This window comes from Gymnogyps californianus, chromosome 1 (genome assembly GCF_018139145.2).
Source record: "Gymnogyps californianus isolate 813 chromosome 1, ASM1813914v2, whole genome shotgun sequence".
In the NCBI taxonomy this organism is placed as follows: Eukaryota; Metazoa; Chordata; class Aves; order Accipitriformes; family Cathartidae; genus Gymnogyps; species Gymnogyps californianus.
Genome location: NC_059471.1, coordinates 201,632,630 through 201,651,162, shown reverse-complemented (window position 1 = coordinate 201,651,162; position 18,533 = coordinate 201,632,630). Strand labels below are relative to the sequence as shown.

Below are 18,533 nucleotides of genomic sequence, written 5' to 3'. Positions count from 1 at the left end.
ACTTGTAAGACAGGATGGTTAAAACCAGAAAAATAGAAGACAAGCATTCCTTTAACTTGACAGAACTAGAGATCTGCATAATAAATCAACGAGAATTCTTGCTCAGTTGCTTCCCAAAATGGTCATTTTAATGGGTTATTTTTGAACCTCAGAATATGAGGGTTGTTTTTATGTGTTCAAAGCTTGTCAGATATTTTCTAAGGGGTAGAAATAACAATTTCTAGATTATAATCTAACAACAAGACTTGTGTTTTTTCTTCAGCGTATTCTCAAGGATTTGGAAGTAATTTTCTGTGACTTGTTTGTCATCTGGCAATATTTCTTTGATATTTTTTCCCCCGTGTGTATGAGAGGGAGGCCTGATAAAGGAGACTGGGAAAGAATTTATAGCGAGCTGCTATCAGCTTCCACTGATACCTGGAAGAGGTATCGTGATTGGAATATCAAGCAAAAACTGAAAGCTCTGTTTGACTTGCCTTGTTGGTTTCAGTGATTTATTTGAATTCTTATTTAACTGTGCAGTACAGAGTTACCACATACTCCCTCCATCGCCAAAGACATATTGCTTAAGCTTCTGTTATCAAATCGTTTTTTAAACTAGATGGGACATTGTGATTCCTCATGTAATCTGATGTGTAACAGAAACAGTAGGACTTCCCAGAACTGATTTCTGGTTTGAACTAGGACATGCTTTTTGCTTTAAAAACATGATATGGTTGCCAAACGCTTCCATGGCTGGTGAATCCATTCTCAGTCCTTAGTATGTGCTTACAGTAACTACATGGGGCACGCATTTTTGAGAATATTTGTGAATATTTTTAGTCTTCAGGTTCTTGCTGTAGTTTGAAAACCTTCTGATCAACTATGTTACCACTTTTAGCTGAATCTTTTTCCTTTGCACAGACCTTTGTAGCAAACTCTAAGGTAAAGGGTAATGAAGCTCACCCTTTCACATAAACTATGAGCAGATGGTTGGAGGTTCGGGCCAATGGGGTAGTTCAGCTGGGTGGCGTGGGTCGGTCCTGGGTGTCTCCAGCCCTTACTGCTACGTCTAGAGCTCTTCACCAAAGCCTGAGGTTTGCTGTAGCTGCAATTACAGACTTGTCCTGGCAAGTTGGTTGTACCTCTGTACGTAAAAACAAGAGAAAGAATGATGAACTGGTAGAGAAATAAGTGCAGTAAAGCTTATCCCTTATTCCCCTACACCCCATTCAAAATTTTGGGCTGAAATATGTATCTTATGTTTGTCAGTTGGAGTGAAGTAGGAGCTCACTTTTTGGATATGGTTCCTGTATTCTTCTATTTTCTTCTTCTCTTTGAGTTTTTGTTTTGGTTTGGTTTGGTTTTTATACTAGAAATGCTTGGTTATTTTTTTTCTTCCCAAAAGTGAACTGATGGTGAGCAGAAAAACATTCTTGAAATGTGCAGTTTGTTTACTTTAATTTGCCCTTGGAAGAAAGCCTGTTCATATTTTTTTTTTTTTTTTTTAAATCCTATTGCTGCAGTAGGTTTTTTTTTAAGAAGGGTAGTCACTCAGCTGTATTTGCATACTGTTTTTAATTATGGAATTCCTTAAGGACACCTTGCTATAATTGTATTTTTACATAAACCATTTGCCACTTCCTCTTATTCCATTTCCTCCAGCTAGGTGTGCAAAAATCAAAGCAACTGCTAGTATGTGGGGGAAATATTTAAAGTTCCATGGATTTGCTTTTTAAGAGTTTCTAATCATTATCAGCCTGATCCTGACTTGATTTTTGCCTCTTCTATACCTCTTATTTGTATTGGTGTGTTATTAGCCAGGAGGTTTAAGAAGGAGAAATTTCCTCCCAGCTATACATTATGTATAATGTACACATACACAGCACAGCTACAAGTCAGAGTGGGTCTGTAGTTGCAGGTGCCTGGCTAAAGGAAGAGCAAACTGCTAGTCTTCTCTAAACTCTATTCAGCCATTAGTACGCACAAGTAAAAGGTGCAGTTTGGCTGAGTAGTATTTTCAGTGAAACACATCCCAAACCTAACTGTAGCCTCTGCAAGCTGCAGAGGAAATCTGGAGCAGATAGTTACTGGAGACAAACAGTTGTCTGTAGAGGGAAAATATCTTCATCTAAGATGCCAGATGAATCTCTTCCTTAGTGAAGAGATAATCTAAACATCCAGAGAAGTGAAGATGGAGAGGAATTGCTTAGAGTGTTGCATAGGTGTAAATGCAAATAAAATGTGACTGGAAATGCACGGGGTTTAAGCTGCAGACTGACAGGAGGATGAGGCATGCGGAGGAAGGGATCTTGGATAATGACGTCTTAAGCAAGGGAGGGATCATCTGACTCTTCCAGCCGAAAGGGCTAAAGTTGCTTTTCCTGTCTGTGCGGCAATGGTCTTAATCTCTGTAATCTAATGGCTCCTTCCGAGCTGTAGTACAGGAATGCTGAAAACGTTCATATTGGGTCTGGCGAGACTGCGGTATCGGGGTGTGATCCTGCAGAACAAGGCTTGAACACTTGCTGAATGAAAAGTGCAAAGAGCTTAGTTTGCTGGACCTCTGAATGCACGTGGATGGAAATAGCTTTGTCTTGGAGCTGTTGCCATCAGAATCATCCATTTCTAAAGGACTTTGTGTATTAATATAACTTTTTTTTAATGCACATGAACACTGCCTTGGTGCTGGCTGAGGGTCCAGGTAGGGAAGGCAACTGCTGAACTGGGGCAGCTAGGTTAATGTGCTAAGGTTAGTAGTGGTTTTAGTGCTTACATTTCAAAATCTGGTTGTATCTAAACAAGAAATAAAAACTTGCTTGCTGCTTTTGCATTTGAAAGACAAAACAATAGGCAGTATCTTTTTGGGTTTGCACCTTCCCATTACTGTTTGTGCCTGGTTATGGAGGGTAGTTTTGCTCATACCAGCACTTTGATCACTGTGCTACAAGGTGCTTTGTAGGCATGCATGCATCCTATGGTTTACATGAAGTATTAGCTAATTCTCATTCAAGGATGTTCAAGCCTTTTGCAATGCTAATTTTAGGAGCTCAGGGAAGAGGAGGTGGTGGTAGCAGCAGCTAAGAGTAAACAAACCATGTGACTGTTGGAGAAGAGTGTTAGTCATAAACTGGTAAATCGAAGAAAACGCCGGGTGAGGATGAAAGCTTTAGGAGGAAATAAAGTCCTCTCCCATAAGGGTTTTACATTCCACTCTGTACAGCAGCCTGTGGCAGGAGTCCGTAGGGGCTTACAAAACTGGTGGTTTCAGTTATGATTTTTATACCAACATTACAAAAGAAGCTGGGATTATGCTTCTTTCCCATTGAAATTTCCGCTTCCCCACACTCTTCATTCTGATGTGCCTTTTTAAACCTTGTATGTGACTAACTTTGCAGTGTTTTCTCTAGCTTCCACTTTTTGGTGTAAATGACCCAATGATTCTTTGTAAGAAGAGTGACCTAGCAGAATACAGACCTCATGAAAGTAGAGCTCTAGAAAACCGTATGTGGTGCTCGGGCAGTTCTGGGGTGTTAGAAAGTGATAAACCTTAGACGCGAAGTGTGTGGTGGTGGTCGTGACCAGCAGAAGACCTGTACTACAAAGTCCTGTCCTGTATGGAAATGCTAATACCTCCTTGAACAGCCACAGTAATTGTATGCAACAAATTGACTATGAAGCTGAGTCAGAGTCCAATTACCAACTGTGTCAGAACACCCTTGGTGTAATTTCTCCTGACGTGAGGGTCAAACACCTGCTACAGTAGCAGAGCTGGAGAAGAACAGAGGAATAGTTTCACTGCATTGGTTTTGCTGTCTTCTTACTGAGCTGGCAGCCTATAGTCACCTGTGGTTCAGAAATCTTGAAGCAGAATAAAGAGTTGATCTAAGTAGCAGGTGAAGACCCTGGTAAGAGAGTAAGTAGCTGCTGTGTGTATTTGAGCCACCCAAATACCAGCTGTGGGCCATAGCAGCCATTCCTTGTTAGATGGTCAACCCTGGCCAAGGGATCCTGACGCTGCAGCATGGACTCCTAAATAAAGCATGCTGATGCTGGCGAGCACCGAGGCTGCTGTGGCAGTGGAGCTTACCCTGGGCTTCTCCCACCCTTTACTGCTTCCCCTAGGCCCTCCTTTCTTTCACCTTAAAATCCTGGACTCCCGGACGCTAACAGGGTGTTTGTGGGAGATCTGCATGCATCCCTCGAGCTTGCGGAGTTCCTCTGATGAGGACTGTGGTTTGTGTATGGTGACTGGTGGGGAATCTTCTTGAATGTTTTCCCTGAACACCCAGAGAAGCTGCAGTAAAAAGATGTGAATCTAGGCTTTGCTGCAGAGCTGTCTGTTCACCAGAGCTGCTCTTGCTTGCTTTGTACTAACAAATTTTTTAAGTTTTTCTAGGTCTGACTTCTGACTGGGAAACTTCTCAAAAACTACAGAAAGTTTCTTAAGAGGTGTAGGAAAAGTTTTGCTTATACCCAGAGATGCTTACATGATGCACCATGTATATTGAGTTCATGTCTAGCCTTCCTGGAGAAAACACCCTCCAAAACTCTGGCTTCATTTTCCTGGAAACATTGTTGGAAGAGGCAGCTGTTAGCAGGTTAGAGCACTTGCCTGGTGTTTAAGAGGCCTCAGTACAGACGGAGGAGGATTCAGACCTCCATTTCTCATCTGCAAGGGCTCTGCTCTGACTGATGGAGGATGGGTTGTGCTCTTGCTCACTCTCAACTTGGCTTTCAAGAGCACAAGGTTCCTGACACCAGGGGAGAGGGAAAGGATGCGACTCCAGCCCAGCGCAGCAGCAGGCTGGAGTCCTGGACTGGTCCTTGTTCCGGGTCCGGGTTGTACAATCTGCCCTCATCGTGGGAGAAAGCATGTGAACGGTGGTGGTGTGAAGATGCCAGAATGCTGGAGGGCCCAACCCTGGAGGATCACGTGCCGTCACGCCACCTTTTCGTGGGGCTGATTAACCAAAGTGCAGCTGACAGAGATGTATTGTTTTCACTCCTCCACCGGCTCAAACAGATGCCACCTACGCAGTGCGTTAAGTAGGTGGGGTGTGCTCTTGCTTCTGCCTTTCTTTGGGTGCCCGACTTGGCTTCATGAAGTGGAGTCAGTGTGAAAGCTCATGCAGAGCAGCGGTCAGCACTGCTGTGCCTGTCACTTTTGTATAACCGGGCCGGAGATTTCAGGATCCCCATGTGGAACCTGCCCTTCCCTGCTCAGCTTAGTAACATAAAAGCCTTGGAAGAGCCTGCTGCTATTCCCGAGCCAGATGTTGAAATGTTTATAGCCTGTTTCACTTCTGCCAAAAACAGGGAGTGAAAACAGTTCCTGCAATAATGACAAAATTTTTGCAGTTCCCTTCATTTTAGATGGATTCTGCAACTCTTCTGGCATTTTTAGTATCTGAATTTTCTGAAGATTCATAGAGCAGCAGTACTTGTCATGACTTTTAAGCTGGCAAAAGTGTATCTAGCAACAGAAAACTTCCCACTTGATGTTTTGAGAAGGGGATCTGTCTCAGTAAGCTATTGATTTTTAAGATAGTTCGGATATTTTCAGGAAGCTTAATTTAAAATCCTTCTGTAATGAAGGGAAAATGATCCTGTGTCTGTTATAACACAATAAAGCTCCACTGAAAACACTATATGTAAATGTAAAGTTACTAATTGGTTGTTAGCATAACTATTTGGTACATACCATAATAATGACATCTTAATTCTTTCTAACCTCACCCACTCAAAGTGGGACATAACAGGAATGGTGAGAGGAGACTAGACCAGTTTGCACAGAGGAAGAAGATCTTGTCAAATACGTTGTGCTTTGTAAATCAGTCTCCCTCATCACATGAAACAGAAGAACAGTGCACATGAAACTCTGCTGTTGAGGTGAGGAGAATAGTACCAGGGGAACGCTAATTGCACTGAGACACAGGATGATGGTTCAGACTTAGCCTTCCCTCCACTGCTTCTGCATCAGAGTTGGCTTATTTCCTATCAGCACAGAGAGAGCCCACGCTGCTCCCCGCCCTGTAGGCGTATGCAAAGAGGCTCAAAAATTGGTCTTCAAAAGCTATGCTTATTGTAAGTACTGGAGCAGGAGCTCTGGCTTTGAAAGAGCAAAGAGAGGCACAGCAGAATGATGGAAACAAAAAAAATAAAAAGAGGAATTGTTTAACTGCCAAACAGGGGTTGTTTAACTGCCGAACCTGTGTTAGGGGTTTTTTTAAGGCAAATTGGCATGTCTGTTTCTGAATATGACATGTCACTTCTTCGTTTTGATGTGTGCAGGTAAACCAGACTGAGCCGGAGAAAGGTTATAGTGAAAATGTGGGTTTTATATTTAACTGTTTCATTTCTCCACTCTACCAAAACGCCTATATAAAATGAGGTAGGGAGGAGGAAAGGATATGCACTCAATAGATGTAGCTCATCTTTAATGTTTCTGTCTGCTTTTTTGGCTTTTTATGACACCAGTGTTCCTATTAGAAAATCTTTTTTTCCTCTTTTTCCTGTATGAAAGACTCATGCAAACAAGCAAGAGGCCTGACCACAAGGGAAAACCATTAAATTGACAAAGCAAGGTGTTCTCAAATGTAAAAAACCCCTGAATAGTTCTTCCTTCAGTTTTCCTTCCTTGCTGACTTGTTTTTGTTTGTTGTTTTTTCTTTCCCCTTATCTGATTAGCATTTGGATATCTTACTTTTTGTCCCCATCCATAGACTGGTTGGGTTAAAAAAAAAAAAAAAAATCTTCGTATGTTTTTAGCATTATTTTCTTCTACACAGTGTAGCTAAGCAAAGATCAGCTGAACATAAAGTAGTTCAGGATGAGTGTTTTGGAACAATAGGAAGAGAAGTTTTTGAGGAAAGAGGAATGAGAGTTCATTGAGGATTAGTTGTGTAGCTGAATGTGTGGACAACGCATTTTGATCCCTTTATAGTAGTAGATCGTGTGAGGCGTTGGATTGGAGGTGGTGGTTTGGTTTGGGTTTTTTTTGCACTTACTCTTGATTTTACTTTTTCCATACAGGGATTTCTTTGCTCACCGAGGACTCCTCACCACTAAATAAATAAGTTGTTGAATGATACAAAAAATATGACAGAAGTTCACTCTTGCTGTAGGGAATTCCACTATGACACTAACTGCTAAAGGTTATGGAGGTGAATCAGGGCTTGTGGATGGCTCTGTTCCTTCTAAGTAGCTAATGCTTTCACTGGCACCTTCAACTGCGCTCTTAGAAAGAGGAAACTGTAATCGCAATGTATTGGGAATAGTTTTTGTCTAATACTCTCTGTGATGCTGTAACATTGGCTGCCGTTCCACTCCTTAGCACTGTGTAGCACGCCTGGCAGAGCAAGTCCTTGCACTGCGGGTAGGTGGTGGTTCAGAGAGCACTGCCACAAGTCCCTCTTCTTGTGCTGGTGGAAGAGTACCTCTTCCTGACCATCGCCAAACGGGATGCGGGGCTCAGTAACTCTTTCATTGCACTTGATGTAGCTGCTAAATGTTTGTATACGACACTTAGCCTCCTCAATGTTGTTTCACAAAATACCTGTGGCAAGATAAAGAGGGGAAAAAAAAAAATTATTCTCGTCTTTGCGCCTGAGTTGTCATAAAGAACCGCTTCTGAGTTAGACAAAGTCTGAGAGCTGCTGCCTTCAGTTTAACAGGACCTCCCCTTAATCTACTTCTTTTTTAAAACTAAATGGTATAATATGGAGTCCACATAAAACATAGTTACCAAAACAAATTCTGAGGAAGCACTTGGCAAAAGAGGGATCAGTGATGCTGAAACCCATCATTATGCCTCGCCAAGTTCACTCGTGGCTTTTCTGAATTAAAGGGAATAGAAAAATAAAAATCTAGAGTAGGAACATAGGTTGGCTTTAGTCTGTTGGTTTAAAAGGGTTGCTGGACTTAGTCAAAATAAAGTGGATTCCTACTTTTCCAGCAAAGAGTGTGAGGACAGTGTCCTGAAAAAAACAGTATGAAGAACTCTTGCTTAAAATGCGGTCAGTTTACAGTGTTGTACTGAATCACCTCGGTAATAGTATCTGGTATTGTTATAGTAGGAAGGAATTTCTAAAACTGTGGTCGATAATGTCACAGTAGGGCTGCGTCTTCCACCCTCTTGTCACTGTTGCTGCTGTCTGTCTGCTGAGATGACTCTCCAGACCACTCTTTGTCCAGCTCTGGAAGAGCTGTGAAGAACAAGAAGGCTGGTATCCATTTCGGAAGCAACCACCTAACCACGCGAGACAAAGGAATGGTTAGACAGTCAACCTGGAGTTTGGGGCTTGAGAAGGGAGGTTTTTAGGCTCTTCCTTCTCAAAATGCTGAGAGTAGTCCTGCTAAACAGGTGAGCTTTGTGCTTCCCAAGTAAAGTGTAGAAGTCCAAGCGTGAAAGAGGACATGAACTTAAGAGGTGACTTAAAGAAGAAACGACAGCTAATAAAGTTGAGCTGCTAGAGAGATAGCTTAGGCAAGCCCTTTTCTTTCCCAAGCATCTGGCATGCAGAGAAGTAGAATGTCTTGCAGTGTCTGGGATCAAAGGCTAATATTTTATCTGAAGTCTTTTGGATAGCTTTGTGGTAAGCCTTTGGCAGTCTCTGTGGTTCTCAAGTCGCTGGTGAAAGGACATAAGCCCTGGGGAAGGAGAGTCAGAGATTAGAAGAACAGGTAACAAATAGTACACAATTAAGCTGTATCCAGTTATAGCTATGAATTGTGAACTTGTCTCCAGACGAGTATGTGAATTACAAAATAACTGTAAAAAGGAAAAAAACCAGGTTAGGGATTTCTGTTGTGGGTCCTTCCTCCATCACTGCTTGTTGGTCAGACAGTATTCTTTGTATGTCTTTGCTTTATCACAAGTGGTGGAGCCGTTCCACGTCTTTCACAGCACTGCCATTTGCTGCTGCTGTTTAAGATAAAGACTAAAAGCTCTTCAGTGTCTATGATGATGAAAATAGACATGTTTTCAGACTCCTAACATCTTGTTAGTAACGTCATATAGTTGATTTAGTTGGGACAAAGTTAAACTATTAGCTTTCTGTAGGAGCTGGGAGTCTGGCAAGGGTAGAAGCTGCCTGTGCTGGAGAAAACTCCCAACGTGTGGCTCTGTCAGCACGGCTGGCGAGATCCAGTTTGACGGTGTGTGGTTGGGATTTAGTGCATCTAGTACCAATTAAAGAACATACTTGAACTCTGGTAATGTTCAAAGGGTTGTAGGGAGATTTGCCATAATTAACATAGCTGTAGAAGGGTTATTTCTGTCTTGTTAAGTACTGGTGTTTCCCCATGTAAATATGACAGGGTGCATGTCCACTTTTTGGCATTTCTAGTTTTTAGCTCTATCTCCTTAAATTTAACACTAAACTGATTTGGTAGCTAGAAACAGTGGTCTGGAGTCTCTAGCTATGCTCTGAAAGATTTTTTTTTTTGATCACTTTGTCCCGGGGGGGATTTTGCAGCGTACCGGTAGGCCTACGAAGGAATGCTTTTATGTAAAACAGCTACTGGGAGACTCCCTAATGCACCTTCAATCCCCGCATTAAGGGAAACATCCACTTTACTGCACATGTAGTATTGAATTAGAAATCCAACCTGCTGCCACGCCTTCCCAGCCTGATGTATCATCCTTCTTTTCTAAATACTATTCAGATACTGTTCAGTCTCACCTGAACTAAATACTTTGGTATTTAAGAGCTTTTTATCAAAGAATTTCTTACAAGCTTGTGTATTCTGGGGAGCAAACTGTAATTTTTCAGTTGCTCTAGTGGCTGATGGCATATGATGATTCAACAAAATGTTGGATAGCTTGTCTTTTAACAATTACATGGTATCAACTAAACTTTTTGAATTGTTAAGTCTTTAAATTTAAGTGATCAAATCCTTAGAGTGCAGGTGCGACAGTTACACCTAATAGAGGATAAAATGTTGCTGAAAACCTGAAATGGATACATTTTTTTTGGTAACTTGAGATGCATTGCTGATAGTGGTCTTTCCTACGGGGTCAACTTTCCTAGGGTTTACAATGCAATAATATGCAAGTTAATGTAGTTGTAACGATATTGTTGCCTTTTCTCACATTTCTCTCTCATTTTTAGAAGTGCAATATTATGCAGATACTGTCCCGCTTTTCTACACAAGTTGACTTTGTTAGAGAGATTTTAAAGCGTTTTTTCAGGGTCACACCTGCTGTCACGACCTAAAGGGTTACCCAGCCTGCAGGTATACAGAGATTGTGACTGTGGCTTGGCAGGATTCTGTCACATACAAGGACACGGAGGTTTTTTACTCTAAATTTCTCTACTTTATTACAGATTTCCATAAATGCCACAAAAATCACCACTAGCAACCATACCTGTGATTGATAAAGAGAATATACATATGTGAATGAAAAAATATATGTGTGTATATATATAAAAAGCTGTTATAAATTATTGGCAGCATCACTAGTATGGCAGCAACCAAGTAGGTGTATACTATTACAGGTTACTACAAACTTATCACTAGTGAAGCAAACTTATCAATCATATAGCAGCAGAAATGCTTATGATAGATTACTTATATGCGCATATATATGTATGTTCACAATAATACCAGTATCAAGCTTATTAGACAGATCTCAGAAGGTGCCAAATCATCCCAGAGGGGTGGGCAAACCGATCCCAGAGGGGGACCCAGCCATCCCAGAAGTGGGAGGACAAACCAAATGCTCCCCGGCAAGGGTCCAAGATCTCTGAGAAAGGTTGAACTCGCCACAGAAACTATTCAGGAAAGGAAAAGTACGTGCAGCACGGGAAGTTCTCAGAGAGAGAAGCTTCATTTTGAATAAAAATTAAGTCACTTTTATATCATAGTGAAATAAGGACACCACCACTTCAGCAGCCAATAGATGCTGTTAATTTCTATTTTTCACCTGGAATAGCCAATAGATGTTGATGTTTTCTGTTCTCTCAAGCACATTTTTATTTTTCCAGACTGTTTTCTTGTTCTTGCAGATAGAACAGCCAATGGTAGTTACCAGTTCTTACTTTCTCAGGATGTTTCCCCCTTTTTCCAGACTATTTTTCACCTTTTCAGACGTTAAGTTGCTGTTACAGTTCCTTGTTTTTGTGCTTATCAATTGTATCTCAGGATGTCTCTGGTTTTAGGTAGCCAGCTGTGTACTTCAAGGAGGCCAGCTGCACTTCTCAAGGATGCTTCTGGTTCCCAGGCCTAGTTCCCAGGCTGGCAGGCATTTTCTCTGTCAGTATTTCAGCAGACATTTTCTTCTGTTAGTAATTTTCCCCTTCTAACCAGGTCACCTTTTTGGCTGCTCACATCACCTGCATGTCCAGTTAAGACGTGCACTGAGCCCCTTGTAATATTTTAATGTTTCTTGCCCAGCAGGAGATAGGGAGCTGTGATTGATATGCCTGGGAGGGAAATTATTGAAGCTGATTAATCTTGGGGCTGAAGCTTGACCTTTTATGTTTTACCCTTTTGTGTGTGTGTGGAGGGGCGAGGATGTTTGAATTTTGACTGTCTGAAGATGAAATCCAAGGAGCACTCCGTTCTCATTGTCAGGGAGGATACCATTCTGTAAAGCTCAGTCGATAGATACCATGGTGAAATGTTCTTACGGGTTCTTCTCAAGGGTCCGTGACCTCTGCTCTTTGTAGCCAAGTTCACTCGTTCTGCAGGAGGACCCTTCAGGGCTAGAGAAATATCCTCTGAAAGTTCAGTTCAGCTTGGCCAAATTGTGGATTATTTCAGGGGGGAGAGCAAGAAAGAACTTTTTTTTCCCCTTTTTTTCCCCTCTCTCTCTGTGGTTTCTGTTGCTTAGCAAACTTTAGAGTATTTAACTAACCAAACACGGAGGTTTTACAATGCCAGACCACGCTGCTGCCAAAGTATCAACAAATACTGCTGTAAAGAGTTGGAGGGGTCAGAGCAGTTGTAGTGGGGTGGATTTGAATTGCAGTCATGTATATGAAAGTTAGGAAATGCTAAGAAATGTGAAGCTGTAACAATCCTTAATGGTGGGATGCTGTATTGTTTTGTTTTGTTTTATAGGAGTTCTGCCTCATTCGTTTTGTACCCTTTGACTCTGCCTCTTTCCATAAAGAATCTCTGGCACTGCTTGTCCTCCTAGTGGTCAACTTTCTGGGGCTTTTGTTTTGTTTTTAGTAGAACAATGTAGCGCGATCAGAACTGGAATTGAGGAATCTGGAAGATCTGAGTAGACTTTCAAGGGCATTGAGGTTAATTTATACTACTTGTGGCTTTCTTATGTACACACGATGCATAGTCACTTCCTCTATTAAAAAAAAAAAAGTGCTCAATGAAGAATTTTTTCCCTTTAGTGGTCCTGAGAAGATAACATCCCTAGCAAGCTTTGGAACTTTCTGTTGATATCTTCATGGTATTGCACAAGCTCCAGTGCATTTGAAGTGCAACAGATGTTTCCCCTCAGCTGTGTGCATGCTCTTGTTCTGGAACAAGGCGAGCCCTTGAAAGTAGGGTAAGCTAATTATAAACGTAGTTTTCTTGTTGGATTTAAAGTTCCTTGTGGACACATAATTAGGAACAGATCCATGTATAGGTATGCCCTTATGTCCATATCTTTCCATTTATTTACAGGAGAGACAATACCTGCTGCAACAGGGAAAGTTCCCTACCCTACGCTTGGGAATAAATTTCAGTTTTAGTTGCTGGAGGATTACTTGGTTTCTGTGCTCCAGCTCTTCTTTCCGGGGTCACTAAAAAAGCATCAGTGGGGAGATGACAGCACTCCTTTCTGTTTGGTGGAGTTCAACCTGTAGCCTGACGGTGGAAGCAGTCATGTTGTCCTCTTGATTCGTGTCTCTTTTTCCTGTCTCTCCTAATTCTGTGCTCTAAACCTCTTAGTGCTGCAGGAATACAGATAATCTACCACCACCTACCTTGCACAGCGAATAAAATGATTTGAGATACTGCACAAGGGCCTCCTGCAGAGGAGGGAGCGTTTATCAGTTCTTTGGAACATTTGCACTAGGGCTTCAGACCTTCTCAAGATGCATAATGTTTGGAGTCACAGAGGCTCAGATATCAAAATTATCTGATTATCAAAGATTTACAAGGCAGTATGTGAAAAGAAACAAGAGGTTGCTGGAGGGTGTAACATAATACATGAATCTTGTAAAACGATGTAAAGCCTGAACCCCTGTGTCTGTGGTGATAGTGGAATTAGCAAGTATTTTCTGTTCTGGTTTGCTGTAAGCTTGAAATACACCTGCAGTTCTACTATTTATCGTCGAGAGTGAGCTTAAAAACCAGCCCAGAGACCAAAATGTAGAGTAATTTTGTTGTTTAAAAAGAAAAAAAAAAAAGATTCCCAGTCTTCATTTTGTCATGTCTCTTTTATGCCTAGCTGGGAAAAATGATCAGTAATAGTGACCCTGTTGTAGCTCTAGAGTAAAATAAGGTCATGAACAAGGATACTGCCAGTGACAAAAAAGCAAGGCTAATTAGCCACAAAAAAGCCTTATGCATGATACAAACTACTCATGAAAAAAGTTGGGAGAGTGTGTATGTGTGTTTGTATGAGTAAACATATGTGTGTGTGTGTGTGTATATATATATAAATTATTGCATGGAAGTTAGTAGGGCACACTGTAACCTCGGAAAGGGCTAAAAATCTGAACTTAATTCCTCATCTCATAACCCCTTCTTAAAACTGCAAGATACTCAGGTCCATAATGGGGCCATCTGACTTATATAAAAATACAGAGGTGCCAGAAGTTGATGGAATGAGGGTTATATGGCATCATATAACTTTATGTGAGTATATGGTGTGTCTTTTTCCTCCCATAGACTTGGGGGAAGAAAACAGATACTTTTTTTATTGTTATGACCCCTGGATTTAGCAATAGACAGCCTTTCCTGCTGATTATTTCTTTGGGGAATGAAGGGTATGTCACACTGTATTTAGATAAAGGTAGCTTGTATCGAGGGCTTATTTTTGATACATTGCATCTTGAAAAGAAAACTTTAAAGTTGTCTTTCTCCTTGCTTTAACAAGTGTAACTAAACATTTTATACATGATACAGCTGTGTGCTTTTTATGAAGTCTTTCTAGCCCTTGATTACTTGTTTTTTTCTGGTGAACATATTTGGTATAGCACAGGTAAAAAAAAAACCCACCTAATCTGTCATAATTAGATTTTAATTTTCTTATAGAAAGGGTAACTAAATCTTTTTCTTCTCCCTTAATTAACAGAGGAGGAGCTCAGGAAGCTGAGAGAAGAAACAAATGCTGAAACGTTAAGGCAGGAACTAGAAAAGGAACGGCAGAGGAGATTAGAACTAGAACAAAAAGTCAATGAAGTACTTAAAGCAAGGTAAGAGAAATATCTAAAGCAAGGTAAGAGCAATATCTTCACTGTAAAGCTGAAAGCCACTTGAGATCTCTGACTGTCTCTGAGGAGTTCTGGTGAAAGCATCCGTTCCCAGCCTAGGCTCTCTTAAAATAAATTAGTAGCTTACAGAGAGAGAAGCTGTCTATGTTTTCCTGTAAAAGTACATCTTGTACACCCATGTACGCCCAAGTTACTTGACCATACGTACTGTCCTAGCTACAGAAGTGTCCTGACGCTTTTCTAGTTGGGATATTCTTCCTTTCACCTTCTCTGATGCCCTCCCTCTGCGATCTCACCTACCTGGAGCTATCAGCGTGCACTGTGTGCTACTGAATGCCAGAGCCTTTGCCATGCCATTGCATACACTTTGCCTCTTCAAAAACCTATGCCATCTCCAGACTGCCCAGTCCTTGTTACTCCTGTTCTAGCAGCAGCAAGGACATCCCAGTACCACAGCAGAACCCTAAACGTGTGGGAGTGACTGGAGTTTGAGCCTTCCTTGCCACTGCAGTGACAAATGGAAACATGCCTCCCCTAAGTCCTTTCAGCATTGAGGACACCCACCTTGATGATGCAAAGCATCACATTTGATGTTGTCTCTCCTTAGTCTACCTAGCTGCATGGACTCTAGATCTTGGGACCATAGCAGCTGCTTGGTGGCCTTGTTGGTCTAGACCACTTGCATACATAGCTGCCTGTGTTATCTTCCTCAGCAGTAGCTAAGATTACTTGGCTAAGCAGTAGGATTGGTGGTTCACCATCAACTACTGTCATCAGGAGATAGCGCAGGCTGAATTGGTAATCACGTGCGATAAGTGCTGCCAGTTACTTAGAGGTGACAAGCAAGAACAAACAGGCAAAACTTTTTGCTTGGGTATGAGGTTTCCCAGTGACATACAAACTCTTCCCGGCCTGCCGCTTCCTTCTGTATTCATCCTGAATGTAAAAATGCCTTTCTGGTCAGGCCCCTGGTCCATGTCCCCTGGTATTCTGTAGCAATGGGAATAGGAGCTATTTATAGGAAACGTGTGAGCCTAGTTGCTTTCTGTGGTCTGTTTACCTCCTACTACTATAACATCCACAGACACTGGATTAGGGGTATCAGAAGGTACATCACTGCCTTTTCACTTCAGCATCTGTTTGCAGACCTGTTATCCATGAATTTGTTTAACTCACTCTTGAAAGTGCTGGTGCTATCTACTGCTGGAAGCTATGGAGGCAGTACATTACAGAAGTCCACTCAACTCTAAAGAAGCGATTTATTTTCTTTTCTTTTTAACAGATTTGTTAGTGGTTTCAAAAAGTGCCCCATAGTTACAGATTTGTGAGATTTGGTGAATAACTGTTCAGCATTCAGCTTATTTACCATCCTTGATCAGTCCTTTCCTCTCTTCTCCTCTCTAGACTGAAGAGTTCCAGCTTTTCCAGTGTCTCCTTAAGAGTACTCCATCCCTTTCATCACTTCAGTTGCCATTCTTTAACTATTGCATCTTAAGGTGAAGAGGCTGAGTTCATGCAGTATTCAAAGTGTGGGTTTGACAAGGCCTTATGTAGAAGATAAATTAGGCCTTCCCTCTTATCCTCAGTACCCAGTACAGTGGGGTTTTTTTTGGCTGATGTTTCGCACTGATGGTTTTCCAAAATCACTGGTTCTGTGCAAGGTCAGTCTACGTGCAGTCTTGACCTGAGCTGCCAAGTTACATGCCTAGAAGGGGTTTTGCGAGGTCCTTGTGGAGGAGCCTTGTTCCCAAGCCAGCCCCGTGACCACGCACTGGGGAGGTGATCTGGATGGCTCTGATCTGGGGTTTTTTTTTGGTGACGTTTTAAAGTTGCTCTTACAGCTGGGAAGTGGGAGTGCATTTTTATTGCCTATGCTGGTTGGCCTGGCTGTATGCACATGTAACTTCCATTTTGTGACTAGACTGATGTTGCCTGGTTGAGTGGGCTACTGGGGACAGTGGAGGAGGACAAACTTGGACCCGTCCCCATGCTGAGAGTATCTGTTAGCTCTGTAACAGCAGTACAAAGCAATGAGTATTGTTTTCTGCTATTGGTAGATAAAGCTGACGCTTCAGGATACCTTCTGTCTCTGACTTGCTGCCTTGAAGAAGTCATTTGAGATGCCAACTCCACATGCTTGCCTTTGAGCACAGTACAGGTTATACCGTTAACGCTGGCGTAGGCCTTAAGGCTTTATCCCGAGAGCAGGTATGCTTGGGCTCTAGGTCACCCGCCAGAGAAGGGGAAGAGTGATCCCATCATTGCTAGGAGTCCTGGAGAAGGATGAGGAGCTGCCTTCCTCTGCAGGAAGGTACCCATCATCCTGCCCTATTTCAGAGTAATGAGGATGGCCCAGGGTCTGATACGGCCCACTACGACTTATGAATACATGCGTTTTATAGAAAAAAGATTTTGAAGGTCTTTGTTTATCAATATTAGTGTCAACATCTGTGTCTTGTTGGATTGTGGACAACAGCAAATCCCTAGCAAGTGTGCCATTGCTAAATTAAGGTAGCATGACCTGTCTGCTTCAATGCTGTATTCCCATTTAGATATCCTGAGGATTACACTAGCCCTGTTAGCTTGGGCATGGCACTTGGGGATTACATTCAGCCAATTATCCCCTTTATCCGAGTCTTTTTCTAACTAGTCTTGCTAACATTCCAACCTTTTTGGGCCAGGCAGGTGTATGTAAGATGACAACAAAAAAAGACTTTGAAGACTTTCCCAGTTTCTACCCAGAAGAAAAAGCAGGTTGCTTATGGTTTTTCCTTAACTTGTGCTCCATTATGTGAAGTTCTTTTTCACTGCTTTTTATCTTTTTGCACTTTGCTGTAGACATTTTAAAATACTTTTATTAGGACTACAAGCAAAGTGTTGGCTGATGCAATCAAATACGTAATAGGCCAAATTTATACCTGACGGAAACTTAATTTTATTAAGCAAAGTTACCACAGAAAGTCATCTCTGCTTATGTCAACAAAACCAAATTCACCCTGCTTCTCAGCTAGCTAATTTTTCATACAATCTTTAAATAGATATGCATATAAACATGTTTGCATGTACTCTTTTTTTGCTTACAGAAGTGTAGTACTGATGAAAAACAAATCATGCTGTGGTGTAAGAAGGAAGAAATTATTTTAATAGTTACAGTATTCAGAAGTATTTGTGAAGTAGATCAATACATGTAGCTATATAAATACATGCTGCAAAGTGTTCAACAAGGAGAAAACAATTAGCTAACAATCTAGATTTTAAAATTTTTTTTTAGTGAAGAACATGGGCTTCTTTCATTACATTGTGCACAGGGAGGAGTGGAAGAAGAGGATTTTTAGTGGTTTTGTTTGTCATGGTGTTCATTGTCTGTATGTCTGAGTATTCAGAAACACGGTGGCCTCAGCTGAAGTTTTCCGTAGATGCACTTTGGGACATCCCAGCACTTGGTACGACAGCTGAAGCTTATGACATTTTGCTAGTGGAACGATACATAAATAATTTGGAAGAGCCGGTGTGCCAATGCTTGTTTAGTGTAAATTGTGGGCTGTTGCTGCCTTATTTTTACAAATTGTGAGCTAGCTCCATCACACAGAAAAAAAAAATATTAACAAAAAAAAAATTTTGTAACACCACCTACCAACAAGATGTGGCTTATGCAAACATTTTTATTAGTATCCGTGTGAACTGTTTTTAAGAGGAGCAAATAGACAATGCTTCTACATAAGCCAGTGTTCCTTCTGTGCCGCTTATCTTGGTTAACTCTCCCTAGCCTCTTGTTAAATGACGTCGTCTTCCACGCATGCAATGTTTTGAGCATGGCTGACTTTGTCCATTGAGAAGATGCCTCAGCTTGAGATTGCTCTGGAGGCTGGAAAAGTTCCCTCCTGGAAGGATCCCCGTCAGGCTGGGACTCCACACAGGTAGCAAGAACCTGAGACCCAGGTCAAAAGTTTCTTGCCTGCCTCCTGTGCTGTGCTGGGCGTGCTGACATACATACACGGTTGCTGATGTACCCAGTTGGCTGAACTTCATGCATGTTTTTATTTTTAACTTAGTAGATTTGGTGACAGGCTGGTTGTAAAGTAGCTCCTGTCAAGAGTTTATTTTTAATTTTTTTTCTGCCCATGAACATTTAGATCTCGTCCAACTTTGGGTTGATGACAT

At 41.6% G+C, this 18,533-nt stretch overlaps 1 protein-coding gene across 1 annotated transcript in view; it reads left to right on the top strand.

Moving 5' to 3' along the window:
• Positions 1–18,533, top strand: part of GRAMD4 (GRAM domain containing 4) — a 78,045-nt gene that overhangs the window by 34,599 nt on the left and 24,913 nt on the right. The window contains exon 4 of the mRNA XM_050912232.1: positions 14,234–14,354. Coding sequence (XP_050768189.1) covers positions 14,234–14,354 — 121 coding nt within the window. The remainder of the gene's footprint in view (positions 1–14,233; positions 14,355–18,533) is intronic.